Here is a 15,458-nt window from a genome sequence, read left to right on the forward strand (position 1 = left end):
AGATAAAGGGCCAACATCCAAAATCTAGAAAGAACTTATCAAACTCAACTCCCAAAGGACAAATAATCCAAACAAGAACAGGGCAGAAGACATCCAGATGGCCAACAGACACATGAAAAAGTGCTCAACATCACTCCATATCAGGGAAATGCAAATCAAAACCACAATGAGATACCACCTCATACTAGTCAGAACGGCTGAAATTAACCAGTTAGGAAATGACAGGTGTTGGCGAGGATGTGGAGAAAGAGGAACCTTCCTACACTGTTGGTGGGAATTCAAGCTGGTGCAGCCACTCTGGAAACCAGTATGGAAGTTCCTCAAAAATTTGAAAATAGAGCTACCCTATGACCCAGCAATTGTACTACTGGGTATTTACCCCAAAGATACAAATGTAGTGATCCAAAGGGGCACGTGCACCCAAATGTCTATATCAGCAGTGTCCACAATAGCCAAATGATGGAACGAGCCTAGATGTCCATCCACAGATGAATGGATAAAGATGTGGTGTATATATGCAATGGAGTACTATGGAGGCATCAAAAAAAACCCCACAAAATCTTGCCATTTGCAACAATGTGGATGGAACTACAGGGTATTATGCTAAGTGAAATAAGTCAATGAGAGAAAGACAAGTATCATATAATCTCACCAATATGAGGAATTTGAGAAACAAGACAGAGGATCATAGGGAAAGGGAGGGGAAAATGAAACAAGATGAAACCAGAGAGGAAGATAAACCATAAGAGACTCTTAATCTCAGGGAACAAACTGAAGGTTGATGGAGGGAAAGGCTGGGTGGGATAGGTGGCTGGGTGGTGGACACTGGGGAGGGTATATGCTATGGTGCGTGCTGTGAATTGTCTAAGACTGATGATTCACAGACCTGTACCCCCGAAACAATCATATATTATATGTTAATTTAAAAAAACTTCATGATAGATAAGATATTATCCCACAGTCTGCACTTACTTTTTTTTTTTAATTTCTAGGAAAAAGTATAGACACATCCTGGTTTTTTTCTTGGTAGAAGTCATGGCTCCTTTGTGATTCAGGTACAAATAAGCAAAAATGCATTATGTTTCCTTTATTTGTGAAATAGAATTACATAATAAATTGGATTTTAATGCACAAGTACCAAACATTGTGGAAGGAAATATTCAAATTTGAAGTGATTTCAGGGCACTCAGACATTTAAAATTACATAAAAGCATGTGAGATTTTCAGAGCCAAACAATGATGTCAAAGATGAATAGCGTTCAAATTTTTTGTTAAAACCTTCATATCATGGGCATCAAGTCAAACCATATGGAGAAGAACAAAACAAAAACAACTCAAAGCAGAAGTTCCCTGATTAAAGGAGAGAATCGATGGCTTGTGGCTCCTGTGCCTCCTTCCTCACCCTCCCTGGCAGCCCCTTAGGTAACCCCAGAGCAAGCCTAATGCTCCAGGAGGCACAAAGTGAAAACCACTGCTGATTGCGGGATGCAGACACTTAGTCATGGAAGGAATACACACCTGGGAGAGAACTGAAGGTGTAACTAAGTGGTAAAATATATAAAATATACCAGTTTCAGGAATATTTATTCTAGAATTGAGCTTGATAGAATGGAAGCAGTGAATATGAGATTGGTAAAGTCTCTTACCATTCTCTGATCCAGACTTTGTGTTTTCTGTTATCCAGCCAGAGACTCCAAAGTCCACTGGAACAGTCACAAGGAGACAGATTATGAGATGTTCTGTGAGGTCGCTCCCTTCTCGTCCTCATCCATCTAGGCCCACAAAGGCATTCTGTGGGTACTTATCATTTAACTATTGGGCAAATATGGTAGGAAAGTCTATTATGGCCAGACACTATCTTAGGCACATGGACTGCATCATTAGACAAGACAGACAAGGTCCATAGTCTCACAGAAACTAGTGGGGAGACAGAAAAGCATGAACTAAACTAATGAAAATAATTTCAGAGGGATTTGTACCACGAAGAAAAACTGAACTGGGTGGCAGGATAGAGAGCAATGATTTCATCATCCAGGCATGTTCTTTTAAGCCTGCTCTCAGCACCTCTACTCACAGACTAACATTCCTCTCTAAATTTTCTCTTTCTGCACTGAATGAAAGATGGGCTTGGGCTCACCTCTGTTTTGGAAGAGAATCAGTCGTATCCCCGAGAAGGTCTCGAGGGAAGATGCTAAGGTTGTTATCCTCTCTCCTGAATTTTCTTTCTGTCATGCTTTTCTGCAATGAAGTGGTGAGGTATCCAGGGTCAAGATTAGGAATCGGGCCCAGGAAGAGCTGATGAGTGAGGCCACCCACTCTATCTTTAACACACCCTTTTGGAAAAGGATAAAAAAGTTCCAACCTACCCTTCTGGAATAAGAGTCATAATTATGCAATTTTTTACTAATTGATCCTCTGTATACCTCAAATGTGAACAGATGAATCCTAGAGGCTCCCGATGGAGACTTTCAGAGTTCAGGGTCCCCAAAACCTTTCTCTTTCTACAGTGAAGATACAATGAATATTGTTGCTACTTTTCTTGAAGCATTGCCAGTGGCGTATGAAACAAGTTTCGGGTGCCATGTTGCACAGCCCTTCCAAAGCTTTGAGAAAGACCATAGCAATGTGTCTGCATGGTCATAAACTGTAAAATTTGTAAAGGGTAGTCTATTTTTGTATCATTTCCCCACATTTTGTTTCAGGCTCCAAAACCCATGTCCAAAACTATGTCTCTAGACATAGAGTTTCCCTATCTATAGTGCCAAGTGGGCTACAAGTGTTCTACTTGTTACACTAAAAATAACATTTAATTTTTACCTCATTAAATTTAAATATAGATTTTCCTCAAAAGAGGTTTTGACTGTTGAATTCTTGCTTGCCCAGCAGCACAGTTACAACGGTCCTCACTTCCCCACATACACAGAAATGGAATTTCATGCACTCAGTTTTGCCTCCCAAAGTAAATTAATGAAACGCTGCTTTGAACCTTTAAAATACTGCCCTTCGACACAGATGTAAGGAAAGGTGTGGTGACCTCTTGTGTTTGATATTCAAGTGTTTGAACAACATTGGTTAGTGATGAGTTCAGTCCATTTCCTTCCCAAGTTGTCTTTTCTTTCAAGAGTAAAGGCCACCAAAATAACGGTGTGCGGGGGTAAACCGCAAGCCGTGATACGTGAGTACCCCCCATGCTGTGCAGTTCAGTACGTGGATGCAGCTCACAAATAAAATGTGGCCTATGTGGCACAAATGTGCTGGGAACCACAGAAGATCAGACCCTCTCTCTGGGGACCTCAGGCTTTCAGAAGACTTCCTAGAACTATATGGAAGACAAAGTATTTTACCGTGTTCCTTAGACAATGATAAATTGAAACTTTTGTTCAAGTTCGTTCACAAGACAATGACAACTTCCCATAGATAATCCCCCAAAGTTGCCCTCAGAGGCTCTGTCCTTCTGCGGGAATGAACGGAGGGAGCGCAAGAGTGCAAATCTAGAGATGAGTGGGCAGTTTCTAGCTGTGTGGTATGGTACGGGGGAGTTTCTAGCTGTGTGGTGCGGTACAGGGGGAACTAAAATACCAACAGTGTCAGCACATCTCAAACTCCTCAGAGATTCAGAATCCTCATCTTTAGCCTTGGGTTTCATCTTAAATGTTCCCCCACGAAGAAGCAAGAGAATTTCATCAACCACACATTCACCTGTTGCATATAGTTATCCTAGATGGGGTCGAGTCAACAGTATCATAAACACAAATAAATAACTGCGTTTCCAGCAGTGGAATTAGATGAATGCCCAGGGAAGGAAACAGGAGAAAGATCCAAAGACTGAGCCTGGGAAGGTGAGAAGAACCTTCACCTTTAAGGTCATATATTTTATTGGATAGCTGATAACAAATTTATAATAAACCATCTCTGTACATATATCATCTCAATAGAACTTTATTTTAGAGGAAACAGCAAAAGAATAGCTTGCTTTTTTAGTGTGCTATTTGCCTTTTTCAAAGTACATACTTACCTGGTAAAGAACCATAAATATATATCATATTCACGTACCCATGAATATGAAAATATATGTCTTTATGGGTCTACTTTGCCTCTCTCCAAAAATCATATTTTTTTTTCCTAAAAATCAGACCTGAGTAAGTCGAACTCTCCTTTCAGATCACAAGCATCTCATCTGGGAACAGAGACCATGCTTTTTTCTTGTGGCTTTCTCAGCATCTAACACAGATTGGCACAAAAATTGCATGGAATAAATGAGATCTTAAAAACATAAAGGTGTTGGGGTGCCTGGGGGGCCTAGTGGGTTAAAGCTCAGGTCATGATCCCAGAGTCCTGGGATCGAGTCCCACATAGGGCTCTCTGCTCAGTGGGGAGCCTGCTTCCTCCTCTCTCTCTGCCTGCCTCTCTGCCTACTTGTGATCTCTGTCTGTCAAATAAATAAATAAAATCTTTAAAAAAAACCATAAAGGTGTTGAATAAATTGATAACCAAGCATATTTTAGTAGTCTAAAGGGACAAAAAAGAAATAGACTATTTTCAAGGCTAATGGAGCATAATAAAAAAAGATGCATATTAAAGAAGAATATTTTCAAGGCTCACAGGGGTACATTTATGAAAACAATGTTCTATCAATAAATTGCCTAGCATCAGATTATGGAAAGCAAATACATGGCAGTATCATAAAGAAGCATTTTGGGTATTCATGAAAATGGACTTTGAGGAATATATAAATTCCTAAAGCAAAATTTCCATTTTTTAGGAAGAAATTTGGGAGGGCAGTGATGTATGATGATGTCCAGATAGAATGACAATCCAACTTCTAAATTTTTGGATCTCTTCAGTCACAATTCCTGATATTAATCTCCAACACTTACGAAATATATTGGTTGAAAGAAGCAAATATTTTCTCTATCGACCTTCACCTATTTTGCACAACTATCTTCTAATTTGCCCTTTCCTTATTCACCTGATTTCTTACACCTGAATCAGAAGTTACAAACTGTTGGTCCTAGGCTGGGTTTAGACTTTTGCAGTATCCTACTTGGTCTGTAAAGAGTTAGATTTTTTCATATTAAAAAAAAAAAAAAACAGATTTCCAAATTTGTCTTTTCTTGAGAACAAAATAGTGGAAACATGAGCATTAGACCCAAGTATTCATTGTTAGTGAGAGTCTGGAGGAGAGGAGAAGCTGCCTCTTCGAAGAGAGTACTACAGGCTCTGCAGGTAACCTCATCCCTACCCAATCCCTGTCACTCACGTCACCACACGGCCCTCCTGTCACCCGAGTGTTTAACCTCTAAGGAGATGAACAGTTTTCACTTAAAATGAATTTTTAAATCTTGAGTCTCTCTTTAGTCCTCTTGGCTACTCCCAACCAGGTGTTTAATGACCACAGCGTGCTGGCATAAAGGGTCTATGCACTGTCTTTATCAAGAAAACATTCTAATGTGTATTTACATACTACAGGGGTCCCAGATGCGGCTTGAAGACTTGGGTAAGAAACTGAACTAAGTTTTTGTTGAACTGAACTTCTATTCTTGCTCCCTCTTCCATCCTTTGTTGAAGGAAATGTTCTTGAAGTTAACATGATTTAATAGATCAGACTTAAGATATAGGAAGTTGATTGAGCATGATCCATTCAAAGAAGGTAGGGCAGCAGTGAGCCATGGCCCAGAGATCACACAGGTGGAGGGATGTCATCAACATGTTCTTCTTTGACTTGCAGTCTACAAGAACTGAATGTCCAATTTGTTAACTACTGCGGTCAACTCTAAGGATTCAGTATGGCGCCACGCAGTAAGGACCATTTGGCTAACTGGTAGCAAGTTGATTACATCAGTTACCATTCTTCATGGAAGCAGAGGCAATTTACCCTCACTAGAATAGAGTAATTGTTTGTTTGGATTCGTTTTTCTTATCCACCACTCTTTGGCCAGCACCAGTGTGGACCTACTAAATGTTAATAGAAAATTACAATGATCATATGTAGACAGTAGGAAATAAAGGTTAAATTCACCCTGCCTGTCAAGTCCCTATGATTCACAGGTTTGCTGAAGGCAAAGGAAAGTGAAATGGGTAGTCTAGAATAGAAATCATAAACACCAGTTTCCTCTTGTCCATGAAAGCCACTGACACATAATTGATAGTCTTGTATAAGTCTTGCCAGCCAAAAGGATTTTATTGGGCTTTTCTCTCAGAAGTTTTTGTTACAAAAATAACAGGATTCTATATCAATAAAAAAGGACATTTTAGTAGTGATTACACTTTTTCAAACTATATGTACTGCTCCACAGAATTCGCATGCCTTGTGGTGAAGGAGACGATAAGAATTAGTTCTTCAGGTCAATGCATGGGACTTCACTGTTGAGAGGAATTTAGTTCTCTGTGGACTAGCAGAAGCAGAACACTTGCAGTAAACAGACTACATTCAAGTCAGTGAGTCCGCTGTGTAGCAGTCCATGGGCAAGCGTCTTCTGAGTGCTCTCGAAACCATTACTACACACCTTCAGCACTTGTTTCGATATTTAAGGATAATTGCTTATGAGAAGAGATCTCAAGATGGGGCAGAGTCATATTAAGAAAATATACAGATCCCTTGGGACGCCTGGGTGGCTCAGTTGGTTAAGCAGCTGCCTTCGGCTCAGGTCATGATCCCAGCGTCCTGGGATCGAGTCCCACATCGGGCTCCTTGCTCATCAGGGAGCCTGCTTCTCCCTCTGCCTCTGCCTGCCATTCTGTCTGCCTGTGCTTGCTCTCTCTCCCTCTCTCTCTCTGACAAATAAATAAATAAAATCTTTAAAAAAAAAAAAAAGAAAATATACAGATCCCCAAGGCAAATTAATATCACTTTTAAGAAACAAAACACTGCTGCGCTGTTTGATATCTAATTTGAAACTTTATTATGTTAACAATTACATGAGTGGAGTCTTTTCCAGTAATTTTTCCATTTGATCATCCTAACCATTTAGCTCAAAATGACCTTCCTGCAAGGACGTGTATCATGAGCTCATGAAGAGAAGCCGTTCTGAGTAGTATGGGCGGGAACAAGTCGCAGGTGTCACCCACAAAGTAATTACACACCTGCTGGGAAATACTGACGTGCCCTTCCTCCCATCACAAGAAGAGGATTTTTTGGAGTATGTGTTGTACCAGAGTTTTCACAAAAGTCTTGATCAGGGGCTGTTTCATTGACTAGAATCAAACAGACACAAGTCACTGGGATTTACAGCCGAACCTGAGCTTCAAGTGGACAGCAGAAGTAAGTATAGTATTGGATTCGAGGGACAGGAAGAATCAGAAACCAACGTCATCGCTTCAAGCACAAGAGCCAGGAAGGAACATTTACCAATTTACCGACCAGAATCTCAGATGAAGGAAGCGTCTATTTTCACAACAGAGGCAGACACAGAGCGATGGCAGGCTTGAACTCAATCAACAGAAGGATGATTGTTTGCAGGGAGGGTGGGGTGGGCCAGAGTGTCCCTGGAAGCACCCTGGATTTATTCTCTAAATATCCAGGTGACCCTTGACCTGTGTAAGCTGTCCTCCTTTTTCATCTGTTACCCTCTCCTGTGGTCCCCGCACCCTACAGCCATTGTTCCTTTAAGAATTCTTACTCAGTTAACTCTCTTTATTATCCATCATGATGCACTTCAGAATGGCTTTTGCGTTCACATAGTCAAGGCCTCCAAATCAATTTCTTGGCCTCACCATCACCAGGCCTCTCTCCCCGCCACGTCAGCTACCCCCTCCCACAGTCACGCCCTGGACTCATCGCACCATTTTTGAGATCTTCAGTTCAGACATACGACTGTCCAGATGCAGTCTCCTTCCTGGGTCTCTCATTCAATCCCTCCCACTTCACCTGCTCCGGATCCCCACAAGCCCTCCAGTCCTTTCTCCCTTTCAAAGGTTACTGTTGTCTACACCGCTTTCCTTATTCGACCTGGATCCCACATCCCAACACTTGGACAACCTGCCATAACTTCTGCTACCTTACTGTCTTTTCAAAGTTTTCAGAGGGTAAAAGCTTAACATTGAATGAACCCACATCCATTGTTATTTACCCTCTGGTAGCTACGTCAAGTCCCCCCCTTCCCCTCCGTGCCTCCTCATTATTCACAGACGACCTTGCCTTTTACTTAATGGAGACTATAAAAGCCATGAAGTGGAAATGCCCTCAATTCTCTGCCATGACCCCTGCAAGCTCACCCACATCATCACTGCCCGTTCTTGTTACCTCATCGCCTCTCTAATGGGGAAGTTGTCTTTCTCTGGTCATCTGAGTGTTTTCTCAGCTGTGCTCCAGACCTTGTATCTTCCAACTCCCATTTAAATCTCTTTCCATAATTTTGGGGCGCCTGGGTGGCTCAGTGGGTTAAAGCCTCTCCCTCGGCTCAGGTCATGATCTCAGGGTCTTGGGATCGAGCCCCAAATCGGGCTCTCTGCTCAGCAGGGAGCCTGCTTCCCCCCAACCCCCGCCTGCCTCTCTGCCTGCTTGTGATCTCTGTCAAATAAATAAAATCTTTAATAAATAAATAACTCTGTTTCCATAATTTAAAAAGTCTAATTTAATAATCTTTAAAAGAAAATAATTTATTTAATTATAGATGCAGTCTCTCTCTTCAGTGTGTTCATAGTCAACGGGGCCCTTTTTTTTAAAAAAGTGTCCTTTCTTTTGGCCAGTTTCTCCAAAGCACCTTTAAACAACAGTAAGTTTTTAAACACCTACCCCAGGCATTTTACATTAATTAGTAACTACCACACCATGCAGCTGCCATTCCCATTAACTGATTAGCAAACTGGGTCTCCAAGTCATGTAAATTTCTTAGCATTCCGCAGTGACTCTGGCAAATTTGAGATTGAAATCTAGGTCTGTTTGTGCGGATGTCTGTCTCTTTCCTTTTTGCTATTTTGCCTTGATTACCCTCCCCCTGACCTATACATGTATCTTTTTTCTGTTCCTAGCTCTCCGCATCTGGAAAAAGTCGAATTAAAGCACTGCTGATAACAGTGGGAAGAACCCCTTAACCGGCAAAGAGCTTGTTGCTGTACTCGGAACAGGAGGAGTTAATAATAGTCAAACTAACCTCATCTTGTCTTCTGCTTAAGACATCCAAGGTCGGGGAGCTCCAGCACACGAGCCAGGCCTGCCTCCTGTCCCTGCTGCCCGTGCCCCGGGATGTGCTGGAGAGAGAAGGTGAAGAGCCCCCGCTGAGGCGCTGTGTAACACCTGTCAGCTCTACTACATGGGGGACCTGATCCAGCACCGCAGGACACAGGACCACAAGATCGCCAAGCAATCCCTGCGACATTTCTGCAGCTTTTGCAACCGCTATTTCAAGACCCCCCGCAAGTTTGTGGAGCACGTGAAGTCCCAGGGACACAAGGACAAAGCCAAGGAGCTGAAGATGCTCGAGAAGGAGACGGCTGGCCAGGATGAGGACCACTTCATCACGGTGGATGCCGTGGGCTGCTTTGAGGGTGATGAAGAGGAGGAGGAGGAGGACGACGACGAGGAAGAAGAGATCGAGGTTGAGGAGGAATTCTGCAAGCAGATGAGGTCCAGAGATATGTCCATAGAGGAGTGGAAAGGCTCAGAGACCTATAGCCCCAATACCGCATACGGTGTGGACTTCCTGGTGCCCGTGATGGGCTACATCTGCCGCATCTGCCACAAGTTCTACCACAGCAACTCAGGGGCACAGCTCTCCCACTGCAAGTCCTTGGCCCACTTCGAGAACCTGCAGAAATACAAGAAAGCCAAGAACCCCAGCCCTACCAGCAGGCCCGTGAGCCGCCGGTGTGCGATCAATGCCCGCAACGCCTTGACTGCTCTGTTCACTTCTGGAGGCCGCACATCCACCCAGCCCAGCACCCAGGACCCAGCGAAAACCCCCAGCAAGGTGACAGCCCAACCCCCTCCGCCCCCACTACCACGGCGCTCAACACGCCTCAAACCCTGATGGAGGGAGCGCCTCATGCCCACCCTGTCTGGGTCGGGGTCCGCTGTGCTTTACAGAAGTCTTGTGTAGAAATTTGACAAGGTTGGTGTTTTTCCTGAAAGTCGAATAAAAGAAGGTAATTTGGCAAAAAAAAAAAAAAAAAAAAAAAGAGCGCTCTGTAGCGCTCTGCAGACGTTACCTCCCACAGCTTATGATACTCCTGCTACAGGCTTTCAGAGACAGAGCAACAGGGAACAGGACCACAAAGTGGCCTGAAACCTCTCCGGTTAGCTTCAGATCCTACAGCAAATGGAACTCAAAGATCCCAAGACAAACACCAGCTTTCCAACAGAGCTGCACTGTTCACAACCGGGGGTTCTCGATGATGGCTTATTGAGGATCCGTTACAAGGTAAACATTGTATTACCAAGGGCGATCAGATACAAAGTGTATCCCCAACCATCTTACAAAGTAGTGGGGCAGATATAGTGAACCATAATTCAAGATAGAAAAAGGTAAGTCCCCCCCACCAAATCAAAGAAAAAGTTTCCCCAAGAGAGATACAGATAAAGTACAAAGTGTGTCCAAAGGATTGTATGCGTGATCTAAAGAGAAACCTAGATATGGGGAATGTATGGTAAAGAGCGGATAGTCTGAGCTGTCCAAAGCATTGAGAAAGGGACGGCCAGGAGCGAAACATGCTGGAAAACCCTTATAATTGTTCCCTTTCCAGGACCACTTCTGCTTCCACATCTTCCTTTAATCACCAGACAATGGGTCCAGCTCATGATGGCTCTTGAATGCCAGACTAAGAAATGTGGTACTATTGATTAGGATATGGGGAGATTGTGAAGCATTTTGTGTTTTGAAACCAGGGATAAGAAACTCAAAGCTGACCTCTAGAACCCTGATCCGATAGCATTATTTGAACAGATTGGAGGACTTCGGAGTCAGAGAATCAAGCTCAAAATTATGAGTACTATTCTAGTTTCTTCTACTCAAATTTGTGAAGTTTTTCAACAAACCATAATATCAAAGAGAATTTATTGAAAATCCATGTTAGCATACCACTCTCTGTACTGTCTTTACAGTAGTATTTCAGAGATACATTAATCTTATCATCTGCTTTTGTAAATCTTATAAAATTAAGATGTAACTCTCACAAGATAAGATGTAAAAGAGCACATAAAGTTATACGGCTGAAGAGATACATAGTAGTAAAGCACAGGCTGCAGGAATACAGAGGGAAATATCACACACTGCAGCAGTGTTTTAAAATATCAATACACTTGTTAAAATACAGATTTCCAGGCTCAGAAGAGCAAGAGTCAATACGCTTTTCTGTAAAAAAGTCATATAGTATATAATTTAGGATTTGTGGCAATATTTGGTCTCTGTCACAAATACTCAAATCTTTTTTTTAGCAAAGAAGCAGCAACACAAATTACATAAAAGAATAAGCCTGGTTGTGTTCCAGTAAGCTTATTTATAAAGACAGTAGGCATTCAATGGAAGCTAAAACTAGTGGCTAAAATTTTCATGAGAAACAGGATATTTACATAATTTCAGAGTGTATTCCCACAAAATCCATATAAGAACTTAAAACATATTTGTTAACTTCACAATGGAGAAGCCTGGAAGACACAATGTTAGCCAAATGGTAAAATTAATATCAACAGGAATCATGTGCCAGCCAAAATGATGCATTGAGATGAACCAGCATTGTTTCTGAGATATTCCAGCCAAAGATGCAAAACATGAATCTAATCATGTGAAAACATGAGACAAACCCCAAACGAAAGATGTTCTCCGGAGTACACATCTAACACTTCAAGTTCATGAAAGAGAGAAAATCTGAGACACCAGTCCAGGTCAGCAGACCAAGAGACACGGCAGGGAAAAGCACTGTGCCCCCCTTGATGGCTCCTGGACCTTAGAAAGGACATCATGGGGACAATCAGCAGAACTGGAACAGGCGGCACGGCAGCACCTTTCGTGCTGTACAGGAGCTCCACAGCAGAGTGGGCTTGTTTTCAGTGAATGCGTATGGAAGCCTTACGGCGCAACAGGACAGCGCGTCTTTCATTTACTCTCGATGCTTGAGGACAATAATATGCCTAAATACAGGGAGCTGGGGAATGATGAATCCGTTGACGTAATTGACATAATAATTGAAGAATCTGGAGAAAGAGTATACAAGAGTTCTTCACGCCATTTTTTCACTTCTTATAAGCTCAAAATTATTAAAAATAAAGGTTAAATGATTGGCTATCATATATCAACTAAAGGCAGGAAAAAATGCCCCAATCTTTGGGATTACGTGAAAAGGTTTTTAAAGCAGTGAGGGGCTAGTGTGACTAATTCAAGCACTGGCAGAACTTCAATTCATCAGAGCTTTCCAGCTGACTTTGAAGAGAAGTTCCTTAACTTCCAACAACATTTTCAATTTAAGGAAAAAACAAAACTGAGCACAGTCAAATAGAAAATGCTAATGAAATCATGGTGTACTTCAACACGCCTCGGAATAACTCCATCAATGCTGAAGAAGCTATACAGATCAAAATTACACGCATGAGTCATAAAAATTAGTGTTATCACCATGATGATGTGAGTAGCACCACTGGTCGACAGCTGCCAGCAGATTTAAATTTAAACCAAAAACTTGTAACTAAGAATAGGGCAAACGTGGATATTACTGATCCCTGGATTTACGTAACTTGGAGAAACACAATATAAATTTGTGAATATGATTAGGTACAACAGTGAATAGTTATTAAGAAAGAGAAAATAAATCATAACAAGTTATAAATTTTTAAAAAATTGACAAATACGACAATCCAAAATGTAATGTAATGTTTTTATTAATTAGATGCCTGACATGATTTTTTTGAATGTTTCCCTAAATTGTGTGGCTACTTATCCTTTGATCACATTTGCATATGATAAAATTCTATAATGTGGTAGTCTATGCAGGAAAAGGAAGGCGATCTCGCTAGTGAGGACCTGGGAATCCTAAGCTTCATTAGCTACAAACAAATCCACCTCTGCCTGAAAATGTCTCTCAGGGATGTTGCAGGCAGAGGACATCGAGAAGAGGACGTCTGAGCTGATGAAGTCCTCGATCAAACCTGAAAGTCCAGAACCTCCAGCAAGGATGTTCACTCTTGAAGCATTTTATTGATATATAATGTGAACAGTTTAAGAATAAGCTTTTGAAACATGATGGGATTGGTTTTTATTTATTATAAGAGTGACATGGGATTGAAAGTCTATTGCTAAAAAGTCTAAAAGATTTCCTTCAAAAAGTATAAATAAAAATTCTAAGTGATACAAGAGCATGGTGGCATGGTTTACTTGACCACCGTGCGCGCGCGCGCGCGCGCGTGTGTGTGTGTGTGTGTGTGTGATATACAAAACACTGGTGCCTCTTATGATCCAGGGCACCCTGGCCTCACAAACACAGAGAGCACTTATTCTGCTTCCTTGCTGGCCATGAGGAAGTCTAGCTCAGAGGCCAAGGAGTTCGGGACAACTAAAGCAAAGCATTTACAACAAATGAAAACTTAAAAGTGATTTAACCCCACCACGTTGTGGGCTGGGTGGGCCCAGTTAGGTCAGCTACGGGAGGCCTGGGGAGGGTCCCAGCAGCAGAACGGGAGAAGCAGGCAGGAGCTGACGGGGCTGAAGAATACGCTCGAAGGAAAGCTACGACACATGGAGGCTAATTCCAGAGCAGGAGAAAGGAGGCCACGCGAGAAGGCAGGTGGCAGTCAGCGGACTCCCGGGCACAGGACTCGAGCCCCAGCGCCATCTTGGGGAACGTCCACCCGGCTCGCTCCTTGCTGCCGTGGCCACGGAAGGGGCTCCGGAAACACAGCAGGCGACCACCACGACCCGGGCAGCCGCGGGAAGCTCCGCACCTGTTTAGTCAGAAAAGGCCGAGTTAAGGCCTTAGAACCGTCTTCACACGAGGGGACGGCAGCCGGGCAGAAAGGGACCGAGTTCACCCCCCGCGGTTCATGCGGCACAACTAGAGCCAGTGCAGGAATTCACACGAAGATAGACTGAGCACTGGGACGTGGACTCTACTAGAATTATTTGCCTCTGTTCGTCTGCAGCAACACTTGGACCATCCTAAAGTATCAATAATATTGGCTAAATTAGTTAATAAAAGTAAGAAAGAAGTCTCAGCAGTCAAAGGAGCTCATGGTGGAATGGAAGCTGACACATCCCTCTGAGCTTAGGGATTGTGTCAGAGGCTTGACCATAATGGGATTTTTTTAAGGCATTTTATTTTATTTTTTAATTAACATATAATGTATTATTCATTCCAAGTGTACGGGTCTGTGAATCATCAGGCTTACACAATTCACAGCATGCACCATAGCACATTCCCTCCCCAGTGTCCATCACCCAGCCGCCTTATCCCTGCCCCCGCCCTGGCAACCCGCAGTTTGTTTCCTGAGATTAAGAGTCTCTTAGACCATACCGGGATCTTACACATAAAACTGAGCATGTGCCAGGCACAATCAAAGTGTCTTCCACAGAGTGCAAGCTGGGGCGTTCCCTCAAGACGGGAAGAACCGAGCTGCCATCGCACTACTAGGTATTTTCCCCAAAGATACAAACATAGTGACCTGCAGGGGCACGTGCACCCGAATGTTCATAGCAGCAACGTCCACAACAGCCGAACGATGAAAAGAGCCGAGATGTCCACTCACAGATGAATGGATAAAGGTGTGTATATACATTATGTACCCACAATGGAACATTCCTCAGCCATCAAAAAGGACGAGTGCTTCCCATTTACATCGACATGGATGGAACTGGAGGGTATTATACCGAACGAAATCATTCAGTCAGAGAAAGAAACTATCACATGGTTTCACTCATATGCGGACGATAAGAAACAGCGCAGAGGACCCGAGGGGAAGGGAGGGAAAATGGAATGAAAAGAAATCAGAGAGAGAGTTAAACAGTGAGAGATTCTTAACTCTAGGAAACAAACTGCGGGCTGCGGGAGGGGCGGTGGGTGCAGCAATGGGGTAACTGGGTGACGGGCAGCAAGGAGGGCCCGTGACATGATGAGCACCGGGCGTCCTGTGCGACTGACGAATCACTGAACTCTACGTGGGAAACTAAGGGTGTCCTGTATGTCGGCTCAGTAGACTTGAATTAAAAACAAAACAAAAGCAGAGTACCTTCCACAGATCGCTGCATTTAACTCTCACAACCACCCTAGGAAGTAGGAAGTAGTGTCTTATTAACTCTATCTGATGCACGAGGCAACGGAGACACAGAGAGACTCCGTTATTTGCTCGATGTCACACAACAGGGAAGGGGTGGAGTCAGGATTTGAACCCAGTGAGCCTGGTAATAGAGCCTCTCCGCCGGAAGCACCACATTATACCCTTTGGCAAAGAAAGGCTGACTGGGACCCAACACTGTGGTGAATTAAGAGCGCTCCTACTTCCTGCAAGTCTCGGGCCATCTTGGCTGTCAGTTCCATTT

At 43.0% G+C, this 15,458-nt stretch overlaps 1 protein-coding gene across 1 annotated transcript; it reads left to right on the forward strand.

Annotated features, from left to right (window-relative positions):
- Positions 1-9,202: 9,202 nt before the first annotated feature.
- On the forward strand, positions 9,203-10,096 carry LOC111150853 (cip1-interacting zinc finger protein-like). The gene has a single exon (XM_022508489.1). The coding sequence runs from the start codon at positions 9,252-9,254 to the stop codon at positions 9,966-9,968; it is 717 nt and encodes a 238-aa protein (XP_022364197.1). The 5' UTR covers positions 9,203-9,251; the 3' UTR covers positions 9,969-10,096.
- Positions 10,097-15,458: the final 5,362 nt, after the last annotated feature.

Source organism: Enhydra lutris, unplaced genomic scaffold (genome assembly GCF_002288905.1).
Source record: "Enhydra lutris kenyoni isolate GAN:26980312 unplaced genomic scaffold, ASM228890v2 scaffoldscaffold24, whole genome shotgun sequence".
Lineage (NCBI taxonomy): Eukaryota > Metazoa > Chordata > Mammalia > Carnivora > Mustelidae > Enhydra > Enhydra lutris.

Bases quoted from the DNA above. Each gene is read 5' to 3' on its own strand.
- LOC111150853 (XM_022508489.1), top strand. From the start codon at position 9,252: ATGGGGGACCTGATCCAGCACCGCAGGACACAGGACCACAAGATCGCC.